The sequence below is a fragment of the Plectrocnemia conspersa genome, unplaced genomic scaffold, assembly GCF_051122295.1.
Source record: "Plectrocnemia conspersa isolate PC_06_02 unplaced genomic scaffold, ASM5112229v1 ptg000009l, whole genome shotgun sequence".
Classification (NCBI taxonomy): Eukaryota; Metazoa; Arthropoda; class Insecta; order Trichoptera; family Polycentropodidae; genus Plectrocnemia; species Plectrocnemia conspersa.
Window position 1 is genome coordinate 3,756,125 of NW_028277173.1, and position 19,682 is coordinate 3,775,806.

Sequence of the window (19,682 nt, forward strand, 5' to 3'; positions counted from 1 at the left end):
TGATTAATTGTTTTTGCGCTCTATTGACTAAAATTCGATTTGAATACACTTTGACCAATACTCTCATATCAGAAGTCCATAGTAATATTAGTAAGGATAGCTATCATATTTTTAAAACATAGTGTAATATCGAAGTGCAACTAAACTATGAAGCAATATGGAAAAAGCAATATCTGTCTGTATTATTTATTATTTTCCCTTAAGAGATGAGTTGAGTTAGTTTGTATTTTGGACTTAATGAAAGTTCTAAAACTATAATTAATTTTAGAACTTTCATTAGGTTAGGTTTGGGTTTGAACAGCAAATGGACATTTTGCAACTGTCAAATTGAGTTTCATAGGCATTTTAGAGCAGCATATAATTTCACTAGCGCTTCTCAGTTTAATTATTTGTTCGATAGTAAAAATATATATCTACTGGTGAAATTGTATTTGGACTTCACTAGTGAAAATATAGCTTCACTGAAAAATACACCCATTTATGCATCACATGTAAATAAATAATGATAAGTATGTAAATGTATATATTACTATGAAAACAATATGGAAAAGTTGAAATCATATAATTTTACTAGCACCTACTAGATAAATTATATTTTCACTAGTAAAAATATATATCTACCGGTGAAAATTTGATTTCACTGAAATGACATATTTTTTTACTAATTTATTTAGCTAATATAACTAATTTTTACACTAAACATACAGAAAATAAAAAAGACTTAATATTATAATTCATTTATTAATGCACGAATGTGTTTCTTTATTCCATTTAAGAAACCCGCTACAATTTCAGTTTTGCGGATTGTCTTAAGAATATTATTATACAAATTCACACCTCCATACATAGTTCCCCTGGCCGTACTCATTTTATTATACCTAACTATTCTTAAATTGTCTCTATTTCTTATTAAAATACTCTAGTAATATATTATTTTATTACTTATATTATATATAAATACTAAAACATTAATCTTCAATATTTCTTGAATATTTAACCATTCCAATCTATCAATTATACTTTTACAACTAGTAAATCTATTTTTATTTAAGATTGAATCTATGCTAAACTATCATTAATCAGATTGAAATTAATTATTAATACAATTTTAATTTACAATAATATACCAACATTTGGATTAAACAATTTCGAACCATTAAAAGATTGTGATGAATAAATCTTTGTGTCAAGAATGATAACAACATAACAAGCGTTTTAATTCACGTTAGTTAATCAAGTGACATCAAACGCACGTCATAACATGTGACATTTACTTAAGCAATTAAAAACCACAAGGTTAAAATCTATACTATAACTTCTAAATATGAATGACAAATAAAAGATGAGAGTAATTACACCTTTCAAACCATGAAGAAAGCATATGAATATAATATACAACTCTACCGCCTATTTATTTATATATTTCAAGCAAGTGTTTGATAGCTTGAATAAGGAGGAGGACATGTCTCATTCTGGAACATAGCACCAAGAAAAAGATTATTTAAATATTTAAATCAACACGACAAGATAGATGAATTCCTTTCTCATGATTAAATTTATGTCGCATCACGAATGGAACATCCAAAAACTACGAGCTGGCAGATGAACCTGATTCAATAAAAAAAAGGATACAATATAACGAAACAGAAGCAGGCGATAATCATAAATTAAAAAATAAAAGAGATCATATCATCAACAGAACTTTATTATATTCAATGTGTATACATTTAATCAGCTATTGATGAGATTGATCACCCAATCTAGTGACTCCTTCATCAGCTTCTTTTTACTAGTTATCTTCATATATTTATTGTTATTCCTTGTCGATTTAGAATCATTCCCTTTAGTGCTCTTTACTTCTGGCTCAATGGCCGGAGTTGATTTTAACTTTTGGGCACTGATCGAAGCACGGAGAACAGTAGAACACAAACTGCTCAATTTGGGTTGGGCGTGGGCGGCCGCAGACAGCAATAACTGAAAAAAAGTAAAAATATATTTGTAAACATTTCAAAATATGGATCGTAGATAGGCTACGTGATGCTGTTCACACATTAGACAATTATCCCGACGGTGTCAATTGCATCAATCAACTTAAGTGATAAAGGCGTCTCGCCGCAACCGGGATACGAATATCCCAATTAGATAAAATGCATATAATATAATAGACGTAATAAATTGGCATACTTAAATTATAATTACAATATAAACACTTAAATTTACAATATGAAGACATATCTTAATGATACTTTCGTGATGTGATGCTGTAGTTCTTTTGCATCAATAAAGAGCTGGGAATGCCTTCGGTAATATTAAAATTTTAATGTTTCCGGATAATGTCTATAAAATTACGTTTGCGAATTTTTACACTATGTATGATCTGTATTAAGGTATGGATTCGAAACTGATTTCAGATTTTTCCAGGGGGGAGCAAAAGTAAGTGGTCGTTTTTTCAATATTTCCATGTCATTAAGATTCATAGTATTTCATTAAATTACATAAACAGGAACTGATGCATTCAGCTTGCTATGATCGTTGGCTGATTGACTTTACCCAATTGGTATGCATTGATTTACTCCATTGTAATGTCTGTCAGTTTACAACTGAAGATTAAAAAATAACTCACGAACCGACTATGATCCCTTAAATAACCACAGGCTATTAGAAAATATGAGGTACGAAGCGATATTTTTAATCTGAATGCTCGATTTACTTGATAGTCAGTACAGATGACCAGAATCGGATGAATATATAATCCTTTTAGAGTTAGCTGTTTACTTACGTTACGTTTACAAATGTTTAAAATTATGCATATAAGTTGATCATCTGAAAGGAAGGATTCATTGAGGTTAACGCATTCTTGCCATCAGACAAATTTAAATGCAATAAAATAACGCAGGAAAGACGTAGGTTTTGTCATCAAACAGCAGCAATTGCACACATGCAACCATGACACAGGACAACAACCTTTCTTCCGAGAAGACAGACACAAGTGTATGTAGAGAAAATACGATAAACAGACGACATATACACGCTTTTATATAACGATAAATTAAATAAAATTTAAGACATATTTATCACAATTATAAAAACATGTTTATTTTAATAAATTCAAGGGTCAACGGCTGATGAATTGCATCCAACAAACAAAGTTAACTCTTCATTATAAATGGTGTTGCGCCAGCCGATGATTTGATCAGCAACGACGACGTACGAGATGAGGCTAAATCGGGTCATCTAACGACCGTTTAAATTACGTTTATCTTTGACAAAATCCCATTGCAACACTCTAATGGACTTAATAAGGTCACTTAAAAGGTTTGGTATAATGGTGGTTTTTTAAAGTTTGCCCCGAACGGTCAAGGTTTGTAAATTAATATAAAAATGAAATAAATAGTATAAGAAAGTGACGAGACAAATATCATCACATGATCGAAATTATGTGACCTAGAATTAAATAACAGCAAGGTCAGCTTCAAAATGAGATATACGGTATCTATTCACCAAATTATGGACATTTATATACAGAATGATTTGTCGATTTCTCGGAACTGATTAAAGTATCGAGGATATAGAAGGATAGGATAAGTAATATTGTATATAAACTGCTAAAATATACTTTTATCTACAGCTTTAATAGTTTAATATGATCATAGTATAGTCTTTAATCTCGAACTGTTTTATTAATTATTATTAATTTATTGTAAATCTTCCGTTACAGCTAGGTAAACATAATCAACCAATACTAGTTCAGTAGAAACACACCAGACTGAAATCAATGATCTATTTAATTAATTAAATACTATTATTACAACTTACAATCACTAAATGTCACTATGCACAATCTAACTCGATTTTACTTTTTTTTTTTATTCATCAGTGAGATTAGGAAAATCTAGGAAAACCTAATCTCTGATGATGGATAGGAATTATAATTATATTAAATCACAAATATTACAGACACTATAAAAATTGAAAAAAATCATGTGAGATTCGAACCTTTCTTTCTGTTATTGGAATTTTTATGTTAGTTATAGTTTATTAACCTTAAATAATCGCATTACTTTGTAGTATTTATGGGCAGGGATATCATTTCAGCTTTTTCCAGGGGGAGCAAAATTTGGCCAGTCAGTAGTCGTTTTTTTTAATAGAACGTCAAAAGCAATAAAATCGTTTCATCGCAATGAAAACCTTTATATCAAGACTTTTTATAACAATATTACGACTTACAATAAGTGAGAATCAAATGAAGCACATCTAAGCCAAATTTTGACCAATAGGAGAACGCAAAAAAACAATTATCCCTTCTCAGAAGTCAAAAATCCACGCCAAAAGCAATAAAATCGTGTCGGCGCGTCGCAGCGGGAACGCTCGTTGCCGAGCGTCCCACTGCCCCCCCCCATCCCTTCCTCAAATAATGTTTATGGAAGTCTTCCATACGCCTCGATTTTTGTAACATTGTAATGATTCAAATGCTTAAAAAAATGGCATTTTGAAAGTCTCCACCTAAAATATTTGTATGTACTAGCAGATGAAACTCAACAATAAACATTGTCTATAGTCAAATGTTGAAGGATAAGATTATTTTGCAACACGGTCTTTACTTTTCAATATACTCTAATGATTGAATCAGCGCTTTATGTATTACAACAAAATTATTCATTTAAAAAATGGAGTTGACGAAGAACCCGAGTGAAAAAAATGCTTCCGAAAACAGTCTGTAGAGCAATGATCTATTTTATTAATTATATACTATTATTACAACTTACAATCAATAGATGTCAATATGCACAATCTAGCTCAAATTTATTTTAATTATTCATTTGTGAGATTAGGAAAATCTAAGAAAACCTAATATGTAATGGACGATCAGAATTATAATTATGTATTAATCAATCAATAATTCCAATCTCCCAGATAGGGTTCATTTGGGATTCGAACCCAGATCTTTCAGGTATTGTGCTGTTGTATGTATCTTTCATTATAAATATGTTTATTTTTCTGCATTATTATATTATTTTTGTGCGAATAAATCTATAATAAAAAACAGACAGGGTCAATATTCGACTGATCTTCCTGCTTTTCTAAAGAGAAAAATCACAGATATTAATACGGATCACAACCCTGACTTTTTAAATACTGATGATGAATCTTCAACGGGAATTGAAACCACATGTAAGAAGATAAATTCGTGAAGACATAAACAGTCAAAAAACAAGCCAAAACAAAATTCAATAGAATTGTTGACTTAAAATCCTTGGAACTACTTTATTAATTGGAAGTAAGGTCACGAGGTTGGAGTACGCTTTAGAAAGCAGCACACTACTCTTCCGTAGAACAATGACTCACGGCAATTGTTCGAATCTCAAGTGTATCAATCGACTGGAGGTCAAGGCATTATGCTCAAGGTTAGGTTAGGTTAGGATGATAGCTGCAAAAATAAGAAATATATTTTTTAAATTAAAATATCAAACCAGCAGACGGTGGGGTCTGACTTTTGACCTGTAAAATGGTTACTAACAGAAAGATGATCAGCAATTATTCAACATTCCATAATTATCAAGTTTAGTCATGACAAAATATAATTATTGATTGAAAGGCTAGATATTTGTCATTTAAGCTATGGATTCGTTCTTATTTACTAAGAGTAACTTAAATGTAAAAGGATAAGTGTAGAGTTTTCCTGTTTACTGCATTTAAAAATAATTTCCCATGTTAAACAATTTATTTTGACTGCTACCGATAATTAAACCATGTTCCTTAATCATTAAAAAAAGCATTTATTCATTACGTTATTGCTTGCTAGATACAGATAAGCATTTTAGTTGTATGTTTGTAGCTTTAAGATGCATATATGATAAATAAATTCAGCAAGGCAGTTAACGATTCTTAACATTACAAAACCTAAAGCTTGACCCAAAAATAAAATACTCAGCCAAAAACCGTAGAGCATTAACCCTTTGGTTGCTGAAATCCAGCTTTTGCTACTTTGGCAAGAATTGTCTGATCCAACGTCATCGTTAAAGAAATGGTCTGATTTTTAGGGTATTTATTTCAAAGACAAATAACACTTATTCTGAATATATGTATATGTTACATTACTATTTAGATAGTAATCCTAAATGGCTCAGCAACCTAATGGTTAGAATCCTGAGAAAAAAGTTTACTGTAAACAGCTTGAAGGTCTAATAAATTATAATTTAAAATAACAAAATTTTATCTACCTATACCGTAGATTCTTAAGTGTTTATTCTTCTATTTCCAATAAATTATATGTTTAATATTATTTAAATAAGTACTTAAGTACCAATCAATGTACAAGTTGAAAGAAGAAGCTGGCAGTTATTTCATAATATATAAGTTATCTTACAAATTACACATTTGAAATGTGAAAATTTGAAGACTGGAGATGTTGTCATGCAATTTGGATAAAGTAAACTAATAAGCCACTCGAGTCTCGTATTATTATCGATCTCGATCACACATGTACTGTTGCGCTTGTCATTGTTGGCAAAATAAAATTGTAAAACAATAAATCGATTATTCAAGAAGACTATAAAGAATCAACACATTTTACATGTGTGATATATAATCCTTATCTAAATCGATTTTTATATAGTTATTCATTAGGACCCTGCTCAAAACATAGACACTGTCTTTTGATATAAATATGTCATATTAAATGGCATCTGTTCTAAAATTGCATCTGTTCTAAAATAAAGTCACTCCCTTCCTCACTGGATATTTTATCCTTCTCTTGTCGGATTAAAATTATGGGCATTGTCTTTTTAAAGTTTAATCATTTGAAATGTGTAATTTTGAACAATGGAAAAGTTTCCGTGATATCTTACTTCTAAATCAATTTTTTTATACACATTAGTAGTTTAAAGAATAGACACCTTTAATTTCTCTTAACTAACATATCCCTTCTCCCAATATAAATGTGCTATATGGAACATCTTATCCAAAATTGCTCAGTTAAACTCTAGGACCCTGAAGAAAATATAGTTATTCCAAAACTGGACCAAATTTTATATACATAATTTACTAATTTAAATATTACAAAACCTAGTCTGACTCAAAAACATTTTTAGCCAAGATCACTAAAACATTAGCGAATAATAAATTATAAAAAAAACTTTTATCTACTTATATGTACCATAAATTCACAAAGTTTGTGAATTTATGTAGATATATAAGAAATATAGTAAAGATAAAATAGTAACTAACATTAAAAAAGCACTGAATTCTCATTTTTTTCAGACCAGTATTTAAATGCCAATCAATGTAAAAGTAATTGTAGACTTTTCAGTCATAAATGAATTAACTACACTGAAAACCCAAGCCTCCAAGGTTGGTAGCACTATGCTAGAAAAATCTAGAATGGAAAACAGTTGATCATGAAGACATTCAACATAAATGTGACCACGGCAACAAACAATTGAATGGCAAATTTAAAAGCTAGGGCTAATCCTGTTGTAACGCATTGGGCTAACGCCTATCATGTTGCAATTTGAAAATAGATGTCACTGATTTAGACTTGAAATTCAGTCAGATGTCCCACTACTTGTGTTATTTTGTTTACACCGTTAAAATGAAAGATTAAAAAAATCAAAAAGACGATTACTTAAAGTGAGATGAATGCTTCTCTCATAAACAATTTTAGGTTGCAATGTCACATATAAAGTCAGATGAAATGTTGGAGAAAAAGCTGTATTTAAAAGCTAGTAAATCATTACTGTTTGAACCAAAATTAAAAAATAGCAATCCAAGAATCAAAGAAGGTTGTATTTAGCAGCAATAAGCTAAGCTTTTATATATTTTATTGAATATTGAATCAAATAAATAATGATCAGTATTACTGTAATAAATTTATGCATTATGCATCATGATACTTTCCACGCGTCGGTATCAACAAAATTAAACTGGATAATATGTATAAGTGCTTCCAGAAACTTACTACCTAAAATGACCCCTCCTCTATATATATAAGGAGACGTACAGAGCAAACGATTCAGTGTGTAACGTTCAGTGGCAACAATCGAGTCGTATTACAAAAACAAGACATTCCCAATCAGTACCCAGTAACAACCAAAGAGTGCTTTTATCAAATATAAAATAAAAATGAAAGCAAACTGGTGTATCATCCTAACGGCGATTGTGATGTTATTTGCGACTGTGTATTCTTATCCGGCCGTGTCTGGCCAAAAAGTACGGTGATTTGATAAAGTTAATATTGAATATATATCTGATTTTTATAATAATATATTAATTTACAGCAGGACGTTATGCAGAACATGAAACAAGTACCGCAATGGCATTGCTTGAGATACAGAAAGTTCGATCTGGTGCGCAGGTGTAGACATTTCCGAACCGGTCGACAGTTTTAAACATGGGGCGATTTCTATTAGTATAAAATATTTATTTTGCATTTTTTATATTGTAAATATTCTTAGGAATAGTGATGGTACTTACGTCGAGAATATTGTATTTAAAACTTCGTAAACCATTTAAATTATTATTGTTATGTTAGATTTAATCATAGAATAACGACTGAGATGTACTCATAAAACATGACATCTAGAAAAATAAATGTACTGATAAATTTACTTTAAAAGATATTTTAAATTACTGTGAAATGTTTACATTTTAATAAAATATTACGCATTATGATTTTGTATCTTATTTTTTAATAAAATCTGTATAATTACCAAGTTATTAAATATTATCTGTTACTTTCAATACAAATTTAACTAAACTATTATCAGTTTCAAATTAATTTGTACAATTATCTCAGGTCAATTAATTATAAATATTGTAATTTACAAAAGGTGAATTACACTTTATCAAAAATATAAAAAGTGGCTTCATGATTAAAAAAATAGAAAATTGGAACTTTTGTAGCATATAATATTACTCAATATATTTACCAAGAAGAATAGAACCGAAAATAATATGAATTAGTAATTCTATCTAACCCACGTGTAAAAAAACAGAAGTCGGAAAAAGCTATATTATAAAAATAAACGTTAATTTTTAGTTGATGATATTTTTTAAATAAATATAAGAAATATGTAGTAATTAGAAAATCAGACCAAGAATTTCATGAATTTTAATACTATACGTTTCTATTAATTATCTCATCAAAAAATTACAAAATTTGGGTCAAATCTTTAATCTCAAATATACAGTACAGTGGCAGTGTTTGAGATGTGAAAGTTGTGGAAATATCATAGCACCTTAATTTTAACTCTGGTTTTTAAATTCCATTTGCGTGCTTTTTTAAAATATTAAAAAAAAGTATTCTATTCGAAACTCAAGTTATTAAAGTTTAGAACCAGAGCTTTTGAGCTCCTGTAGCAATTTCTCTTCCTAAAAAAATTTCATTCACCATTTCTTATCTCTTGCAGCAATCTGTCTTCCTTTATCCTCTTCAAACAAAAATTTCTGTGAAGACCATTTGTTTAGCTCCCGCAACAATTTATACTCTTCAAACAAAAATTCCAAAATTGCCTTTTTATTTTTAGTGTCCTTTGATATTATCTAAATCTGATCACCTTCGTTAGGACCAAAATCAAACCTAACCTAAACCAACTTCTTGGCCTAATGAAAGTGCAAAAACTATAGTTATTTTTAGAACTTTCATCAGGTCAAGTTGGTTCGAGTTTGAACAACAAATGGACATTTCGCAACTGTCAAATTGAGTTTCAATGGCAATAGGGCGACACATCATCAGTACTTGTAACAATATAGTGTCATCGATATTGACCTGTGAAATAATAATTCAAGTGTTTCATACACTTTTACTAGACTAATTAGTGAAATCATATTTCTACCAGTGAAAATATAATTTCACTGTAAATACACATTTTTTAAATATACAGTAGACCCCTCAATAACACGGTAAATTAGGGATGTGCTATTTAGGTGCTCGTATCTCACCACACGCGCATGATTCGTACATAATTATTGCATAAAATTGTATTAGTATTTTATAGTCCCCAACTACACGCACCCGAATAGCACGTTCCCATTTTACCGTGTTATTGGGGGTCTACCGTACACCTTTTTTAACATAATATAAATCGCATAAAGATATTTATTTATTTATTTATAGATATCTATCAAGTACTGTTTGTAAAATATATACAGCGTAAGAGAGTAAGACTAAAAAATACAATACAATTCGTTTAATACACTACTTATAAAATTATTATGGTCAGTAATATTATTAATATATTGTCAGTAAATAATTATAAACTGTTAAAACCTGTCAATTAATGTACAACCCTCCTAATAAATCAAGAGTATGTCTTCCGGGTGGATCTTTATAAATAAAACCATTGTGGTCACTTTCCAAATGTCGATAAAAGGATACATAAAATACTATTCGGTGGATTTTGTTTATTGTTAATTGTTTTTGGACTTGTGTCAAATATTATAAATAAATAAAAGTACTAATTGTGGTTAAGTAGTTTTGGTTACACTAATTATCGCTTTGCTTGTCTTCGGCAGTTTAGCTGCTTTTCAAATGTTTTAAAGATACTCAAAATTAGTCCTAATGCTTAAAATCAAAATATGCATATTTTTCAGAAAATTTACATTAAGAGCCGATGACGCAAATATGCGTCATTTGCGAAAGAAAGCTGATATAGTGAATTTTACATAATTTTTATGTCATCTATTTATTTATATAATTAGCTTCAAACATTATGTATGGACTTGTAACAGACTTTTTTACATTTAACACTGATACATAATTATGAAAAAATTAAAATTTAAGGTTTCAGATCAAAATAAATTTGTATTAAAAAGTAAGCATTTCATTGACAATATCTGCATATTTTAGAGATAGAGAAAGCAACAGAAAACCATTAAAAATTATCAGTAAAAAGTTTACAACCTAACCCTACCAATTTGCATTACATTATTTATTTATTGTAAATCTTCCATTGCAAGATTACGGGCGTTAGTCAAATGTGTTACAACGAGGTGAACACAATCAAAAACTACTAAGTAAGTGGTGAGACACCAGACTGAAATCAGTCTGTAAATGACTAGCATTTAATTTATTAATTATAAATTATAATTACAGCTTTTAATATATTTCACTAGGCATGATTTTATTTTTATTATTTATCACTATATTCATCCATGAGATTAGTAAAATTTACGAAAAGCTAATATCTAATGATAGATTGGAATTATTATTATATAATAATCACTAATTCAGATCTTCAAGATATGTTCAAAAATTAAAAACACTAGGGTCCATATGGGATTTGAGCCCAGTTCTTTTATGTATTCGTCACTTATCTTATTACTTACATCTCTCAAAAATTATGTTATGACTGAATCAAATCAACCATTTACATAGAATTTATTACAAAATAAATCAGCAGTAACGTCCACAAACTAATATAGGATAAAACAGTTTAGTAAGTATTTATCTCTACGTGACCTACATACGTATGTTCATACACGAATCATCCTTAACCAATTAAAGTGTTTGCGTACTACATGAACAACGACAATTGCATAACGGCTGCATGTTCATCGCAAAACCATTCGAGATTAAGCAATAAAAAATAAATACCTCATTGATTGCCGTCTTTGTCGAAGGTAAGGCTTGATATAAGCTCTGTTGTTTCGATACCAAATTCGTCTGCTTCTCGGCAACTAAAGCACTATATGCCGATGGAATGGATTTCGCTGGTTTGTTTATGGATTCAAGGGGCGGTAAGATATCTATTCCTGAATCCGAGCGCTCTACGACAAATATTTCCTATAAAAAAAAGAGTGTGTTGTAATAAGATCGATCAAATAAATTAATCAAGTAGTTCATACCTGCTGTTCTCTAAGGAAGTATAATTGAAAATCAGATGTTCCTAATACTGATGGAGCGAACGTTGCTGATGTAATCTTTCCTTGTTCGGGCGGTAAGACTTTTTTCAATAGCATCAGTGGTTCAGGATTGTTCATTTTGAATATGATCACTAAAATTAAATTTAAAATTAAATTAACAAATAATAATACAGCTTCTTAGTTGTATTATAACTAGGGTGACCATATTTCCCAGAACTCAAAACGGGATGCTCCGCAAAAAATAAAATTTCCCCTCCCTAAATAAAAAAGTTGCACATACAATTATTTCTATCGTCAAGGAAATATAATTTTTTTTCAGAACGTACAATTCTTGTGAACAAAAAAAATTAATGATACATAAAGATAAAGAAAAATGTTTATATAAAAATAATTATTGCGCCGCTGGCGGTTTTTGTTGTGTACGATTGCTACTCAATCTTTATTCTAATCGATTTCTCCTAGAATCTTTAGTCCAGCTTTAAAATAAAAGTGCTAAAATATTGAATTAAATTTAAGATAATGTATTTTTATTTTTTTTAAATAAAATATTATAATAGTTTATACGTGAAAACCGTGTTTATAAAATAAGGATATATGTACCATCATTGCTTCTAGTGACGGCTGCAACACGATCAGAGAATGGATCGATCACCAAACAAGCAGTATTGAGCTTCACCATCCAAACGAGCTTCAGTGTGTTCACATTCCAAACAGCTAAGCATGTGTCTGTTGTACAGGCAACCTTCAAAAATTAAATTAGCTTTATAATATATACATAACAAGATTGTTATTCATATCGTTTACTAATGATCAACTTACAAAATGCATATGACTATCTCTTCCAAATTGTACTAATTTTCCCTTTGGTCTTAGAGCAGGATGAGACAAAGATGCTTTCTGAATGCCTTCGTTGGTATCCCAAAATGTCAATCTGGCTCCAAACCAGGCAGCGGCAACGGATCCGTCACTACTTAAAGCAACACCTCCAGGTTCAGCTTCACTGACACTGCATTTAGCATTGGTGTACCAGACAGATTTTCCTTCTGAAATTTGTTATAAAATTTAAATTAATAATGAAATGAAACTAAATTATATCATTGACACATACCATATCCAGATACGGAGTCTATGAGTCTCCAAAATCGCAGATTGCTCATCGTATCTCCTGTTACAGTAACAGGGGTATCTCCGGCCAAACAAAGACTGGAGAAACTAGCGGGTTGATGAGGACAAGCGACAACGGTGTGCAGTTGCCAGTCGTGACCGCTCCATTCCCACCACCGTATCCGTTCTTGTTCAACTTTTCCTTCCCATGTGACTAACCACTGACCACAGCAGCCAACGCATATTTCGTTGATCTGAAAATAAATAATTATTTATATTGATACATAATCACGATCAATTTTCACCTTAGCAGCAAGAAAAATCATAAATAAATAGACACGTATGAAGCGACTTTCTTCTCAGTCTCAAGATCAATCACTATTTTAAATCACTGAATTATATATACCACGCAAAGGACCAAACGCTACTAAGTCTCGTTTTTTACAGAGTAAGTAATGCTATTTTTTTTAGTATCGATCACAATTACACATTAAACTACTTACTCCCCGCAGACTTTTTAAAACATGTGTACACCAATTTCCCCACGGACGTGTATATCCGTACATTTAAAAAACTATTCTAATGACATTCTTCGAAGACTAATTCAAAGACTAAATAGCCTTAATGTGTTCCCTGTGCCACAGTCCTTATTTTTAGATTTTTTTACCTCCACAACGAAGTATAATAATCATATTTTTTATATGAGAAAAATGTGATATTAAAGATTTTAGTTGCAATTCACCTTTTAACAAAATAAAACTCCACCATTATAATTGACTTGTGTTTTTAGTAATACTATTATTTTTTGGGTAAAAAACATTTTTACACCTTTATACAATTTTTGTGGAAAGATAATAAAAAACATTTTTGGTCAAAATATAATTGCAAAACAATAAATCTGTCTATAATGAAGAAGTATCATATTTACAATCCTACATTTCATCAATTTAAGTCAATCTTTGCACAGTTATTCCTTCAGACCCTGCTCAAAACATAGGCACTGTTGCGATATAAATGTGTTATGTATCTGTTACAAATTTGCTTAATTAAACTATAAGACCCCGAGAAAAATATAATTACCCCCCCCCCCTCCTCCAACCATTTCATCCTTCTCAAAGCATACACGTATACAAGTACCTCAAAGAATACACCCTCACTCCCACCCCACTCCCCGATATAAATGTGCAATATGGAATATTTAATCCAATTTGCTCAGTTTAACTCTAGGACCCTGAGAAAAATATACTGATGATTATATGATTAAATTTTTAAACCAAGGCAATACTAGATTTTAATCATTTGGTCCATCAATTGACAGAATTTTAAGCATGTTTAACGAACTTTGTTTTCACTTTCTTTCTCGAGAGAAATGTCCTGTTATATTACATGTTTCAAATTGTGGTAATCGTTTACGAGATATAAAGTATTTATATTTCAAAACTATTTTATTGAAAAAATAATATTTCAGCAACAGAAGTTTCTATAACTGTTAAAAATCTTGGAGGCCAGAAAAGACAAACTGTTTTTCACAATCGACGTTTAATTTACTCAAAATTTTAGTGGATTTAACCTAGCCCGGACCAAGCGGGGGACTCGAAGTCCCCTAAGTCGCTATTTTTCGTTGTAACTTTTTAATTACTAATGTTAATAAGTTCATATTATATGTAATCCTGTATTAAATCATTACACATATGTTCTGATAATTTTTAGTAGATTTCATACATAAATAAGGATTAAAAACAAACATTTGTGATGAAATACATTGTTTTGATATTTTTGAGTGCATTCGTAACATAACAAGAAGAGCAGTTGGGATAAAATATTTTGTTTCGCTCACACTTACGGTTATAAATGCATAAAATGTGTATTTCATCCATTAGGTGCGAGCGAGATATACATATATCGCTCTGGAATGCGCACGATTTCCGGTGTCGCACGAAGAAACGGATGACGAAACTGCGCTTCTCAATTCGCGTGGTATTTAGTTGACGGCAAATTTACTTTTTTCATCGTGTTTTTGTGATTTCATCGTTTTATATATTAGTGTTATAATTATTAATGAAATTTACATAATTACATAATATTTAGGTATGTAAGAAGTTTTATTGTCATCATTATTTTTATTACATAGTGTTTTTTTAGTGTAACATGTAAAAACAATAATAAAAATAATGAATCAAAGGCAATATACATTTCCGATTAAATCTATTGTTTTGGTCTTTTTGCGTGCATTCATAACATAACAGAAAAAGCAGTTGGGATAAAATATTTTTGTTTCGCCCACACTTTCGGTTATAAATGCATAAAATGTGTATTTCATCTATTGGGTGCGAGCGAGATATACATATTGCTCTGGAATGTTTATGATTTCCGGTGTCGCCAAGGACCTAACGGATCTCTTGCAATTTTTGAGACAGTGTTTATTCAATACGCGCGGTGTTTATGTTATATACTCTGATTTTGAATCTATAAATTCCTATAATTATATAATTCAATAAGATTGCGACACAATTTCGACGATGCAATGTAATTAGTTCATCGACCTAAAATCGTGATATACGAACGTTTGTTTATGTTAAAGCAATTAGAGCAAACAAGGGGTCTATTCGGTATCATTCGTTTGAACGAAACCATAAATCGATGGGACACTTGAAACTGGAAACAGTACTACACTTGTTCTCTTTGTCACAAAGAGATGATGCGTCACATGTAGTCAGAGGGTCGATCGAAGGGACAAATCGATGGTGTACATGTTACCTTATGGAATGTGTCATAAGGAAATGCGTCACGTGTGCAATGTATATAAATATAGGAATCAAATAAAGAGAAGACACTTGATATTGATCTCGGAGAGAGAGAATATTGATGATAATATGTAAAGCCCTGCACATAAATTTATAAATAAAAAAATAAATATGTAGTAAGTAAATATATTATTTTTAATACAATAGTTTGAGAAACAGTAGCACTTGTCGCAACATCGGGTAGTAGTGGGGATAGCGGACACTGTTCTGCCCGCCCACAGTGATGAAAATGACATGCTTCGATGATGACGCTTCTTAGTGTAATTTTATTTTACGTAAAAAAACGATAAAATGTTATAAAATATAATAATTCCATGATATTAATATATGTAATGATTGTTCAAATGCATATACTTGATTTTATGCTGTTATTTCTTGTCGAAAAGGTCTAAAAATTAGTATGAAGATCGGGGGTCTTTCCGTACCCACGTTGGGAGCGTACGTTTTTTTCGTACACTTGGTCCGGTAAAGGTTAAACAAAATTACTGAATTAGATATTTTCAAATAATTCAAGATATTTATCAAACCAGCTTGGAATATAATTAATAAGTGGAAATTAAATTTAGGAAATACCGAGCGGTACAAGTGGGTGCTTCTAAGGAAGACATTGGAATGAAAATATATACAGGATATCTTAAACGAGGATTTTATTACAGGAATAATAAAAATCATGTATTCGATCAGTGGTGTCTAATAAAATATAGTCTCCCATTTTGGGTCTTTAGAAATATCGTCAACTTTTATATACAGCATAAAGATTTTCTAAAATAAATTTTGATTTAGATTTGCATTGAATCATTACCTCTATCTGTTCTGGATTGAGATTTTCTCGTTCTGGATGAATGATGTTTGTATTTGTGACGTCCATCTGTTAAATATTGTAAAAATATATATGTAGATACACAAATAAAAAAGAATAAGAAAGTTTACAAACTGGATAATATAATACAAAACAAACTGATTTTCTATATTAAAAAAAAAATAAAAAATAAAAAAAGCTATATTAAAAATATTTTGCATAGAAAAACCTTACTTCTACTGGTGTTTTATCAGCAATTTAGTGGAGTTATACAGAGCAATGTTTTAACATAAAAGATTGAAAACTTTCTTGACTAATACAAGCAATCGTTGAAAATGTACCGTATAAAGTAGAGTATTTGAGGTAGTCGAAAACAGATGCAGATGTCCCGAAACAGCTGGTAACAACAATCCTGCTATAGAACGTATATATTGCAAGCTAGGTCCTTGGCTTCTAATTTCCTGAACGCCACCTAATCCGCCTGCTTCGCGGATACAACCAATCACACGAAATGTACCAGAATCTACTATTTGTATACCTAAAAATTAGAATGTAATAATATTAAAATTTAATTTAATAGATTAATGTTAATAATATATTAATGTTACCATTATCTGCGGTTGCGATCGCTACGTTTGAAAAACTAGTTGATATATGATGAATTGCAGCTGGAAGACGAGGTAAGAATCTCTTTGAATTGTCGCCCCATGCTACAGCTACACGTTCAGCCCCGCCGGTTAACATTAATCCACCTTAAGAGAAATATAATATATAATAAATTATAAACTCACAATCAATAGATGTTATTATGCACAACTAAGCGCAATTGTATCTGAATTATTCATCACAAAATTTATCCGGGAGAATGGGAAAATCTAGAAAAACCTAATCTGTGATGATTTATTGGAATTATATAATTATATAATAATCACTACTTTCAATCATACTGACATGATATAGATTGAAAAATATTAAGGTCCACATGGGATTCGAACACAGATCTTTCAGGTATTAGTCACCTACTACACTACTAGTTTATTTTTATTTTTTATATAATTTGCTACTTAACTACTACAAAATCGATCTCTAGTGCTTAGGATACCAACAAATTAATTGATTGGTAGGATATTTTAATATTGCAGCTTTGTAGCAACACGTACATGTATTTGCAGTATCAAAATGTACTAGTAATATATTTACCTCGAGGAGAGAAAGTCAATGCAGATAATGGCAAATGATGCCAATGACAAATTTCCTTCGGAGTAACATAATACTTGAATGGTTCACGCCATAGAATAACACGACCCAGCGAATCGCCTACAGCTAGAATATTATACGAAGGATTCCAAGCCATTGATATAATACTCAAATTTACTGTTATTTTGCGTCTATAACAAAAATATAAATATATAAAGCAATATTGACAGTAAGTATAATATAAATATGTGAGTTTTAAGACATACTTTAGCAATTTATCAGGTTTGGCAGCGTCCAATATCCATAGCTTATTAGAACCATTAGACAAAGCAACAGCTATTACTCCATCATAATTTTCAATAGCAATGCATAAACGACTTTTGACTTTCAATTTTCCAAGATTAGGTTGCCGTAAAATATTACCAGTCGATAAGCATACAACTCCGACATATATTAAGTTGCTATTATACCAAGATATGAAGGCTTCTGTATTGTTTATAAGATGAAATGACTGTACGACTGAATTTTCAGGAATTTGCAAATCCTAAAACAATACAATAAACATAAATTAATAATATTTTTTTTTTTTAAAAAGTTGTAATAACATACTTTTCTAGAAATTTGTACACCAGCGTGCCATTTCCAATTAATAACAATTCCTTCTGAATTACAAGTAATTAAAGAGCGATCGTCGTCGGTCGGAAATCCCATACCGACAATAGGTGATGAATTTTCATCGTTTCTGAGCGAAGTGGAGAATTCTGCTGTTGCTACATTGTAAATTTGTACACTTTGGCGAGATATTACGAAGAGCAGTCTGTAATTTATAATAAACAGTCTGTAAATTTCTATGAATACATGTAAAAAAAAGTTATGAAAGTAAGTTTACGTTTCGTCCGGAGAAAATTGAGGAGGGTGTTCGATCAAATTTCTTCCACCTTTACGTCGCACTTCATATGAACCCATCGTAGACGGTTTATCGATAACGGATAGAGTACCTGGCGAATCGCACACCATCATGAATGTGACAGATAACTAAGGTTAGGAATGCTGTTCATAAATGTCTTGGCCATAACCCCATAAAACTCAACCATAATTTTGTATTATTCTTAAAATAATTATCTCACGAAAATGCACCCCTGGTAATCAATGTCTATCAAATATTATATTATAAGGAAAAACCTCAAACTATTATGTGCTATGTTATAATGACTTTAACGGACTCTTACAGATTTATAAAATTAATATATGTTAGGATATTTAGAAAACACAAATTAAAAATGCATATTTTAGAAATACGAAAATTAAGTTTGACTTAGTAATCAAATCTTTAATTTTACATTCGTAAGACTATTTTAATTTTGTGTGACTACCTATTTACAATGTGTAACATATTCCAATAAAATAATATAACATATTCCAAGTTTAGAACTAAAGAGATGTTACATGCACAAACATGCATAACATGCAAAAGTGAATTATAAATATAATTATTCATCAGATGATCAATGTTACGGATCTCAAGTTCTTGAAAAGTGCATTGAAAAGAGGATCGCATTATAGAAAGGAAATTTGAACTTGATTACCCTTTCTCTTACTGTGTAAAAGAATCAGCGAAATGCGATTATTAAAAATAAAAAAAATGTAAATATTCATATACATTTTAATTTATAAAATAAAATTAATTTATTTAATGGACACTAGGTATTAGCACTCTTGTAGTAATGGCAACACTTGTTGCGAGTTTCTACATTTTATTTTTTTAATATATACAGTGGTGCATTGGTAAAAAAAAGAAGTACCGAAACCCAAAGATGATTACCTTGGTTAAACTGACAGTCACAAATCCACGGGGACAGATTAAAAGCAAATAGAAGACGTTTGTTATTCTGCAATAATATGATAATTTATTCAAA

At 30.4% G+C, this 19,682-nt stretch overlaps 2 protein-coding genes across 2 annotated transcripts; one reads left to right on the forward strand and one right to left on the reverse strand.

Annotated features, from left to right (window-relative positions):
• Positions 1-1,687: 1,687 nt before the first annotated feature.
• On the reverse strand, positions 1,688-18,828 carry l(2)05287 (WD repeat-containing protein l(2)05287). The gene is made up of 13 exons (XM_088191362.1): positions 18,656-18,828; positions 18,376-18,583; positions 18,033-18,310; positions 17,770-17,957; positions 17,178-17,321; positions 16,911-17,107; positions 16,573-16,638; positions 12,971-13,220; positions 12,682-12,905; positions 12,463-12,604; positions 11,845-11,993; positions 11,594-11,782; positions 1,688-1,974 (listed from the first exon to the last, which is right to left on the reverse strand). The coding sequence occupies exons 1-13, from the start codon at positions 18,784-18,786 to the stop codon at positions 1,732-1,734; spliced, it is 2,409 nt and encodes an 802-aa protein (XP_088047488.1). The 5' UTR covers positions 18,787-18,828; the 3' UTR covers positions 1,688-1,731.
• On the forward strand, positions 2,947-8,614 carry LOC148231602 (uncharacterized). The gene is made up of 2 exons (XM_088192913.1): positions 2,947-2,991; positions 8,277-8,614. Exons 1-2 carry the CDS (start codon positions 2,947-2,949, stop codon positions 8,385-8,387), a joined length of 156 nt encoding a protein of 51 aa, XP_088049039.1. The 3' UTR covers positions 8,388-8,614.
• Positions 18,829-19,682: the final 854 nt, after the last annotated feature.

What these genes read in the sequence shown, in the direction of transcription:
- LOC148231602 (XM_088192913.1), top strand. Translation starts at nt 2,947, where the DNA reads ATGACACAGGACAACAACCTTTCTTCCGAGAAGACAGACACAAGT. An exon ending in CCGAGAAGACAGACACAAGT is followed by an intron (nt 2,992 to 8,276) that starts GTATGTAGAGAA and finishes ATTAATTTACAG; the next exon opens with CAGGACGTTATGCAGAACAT.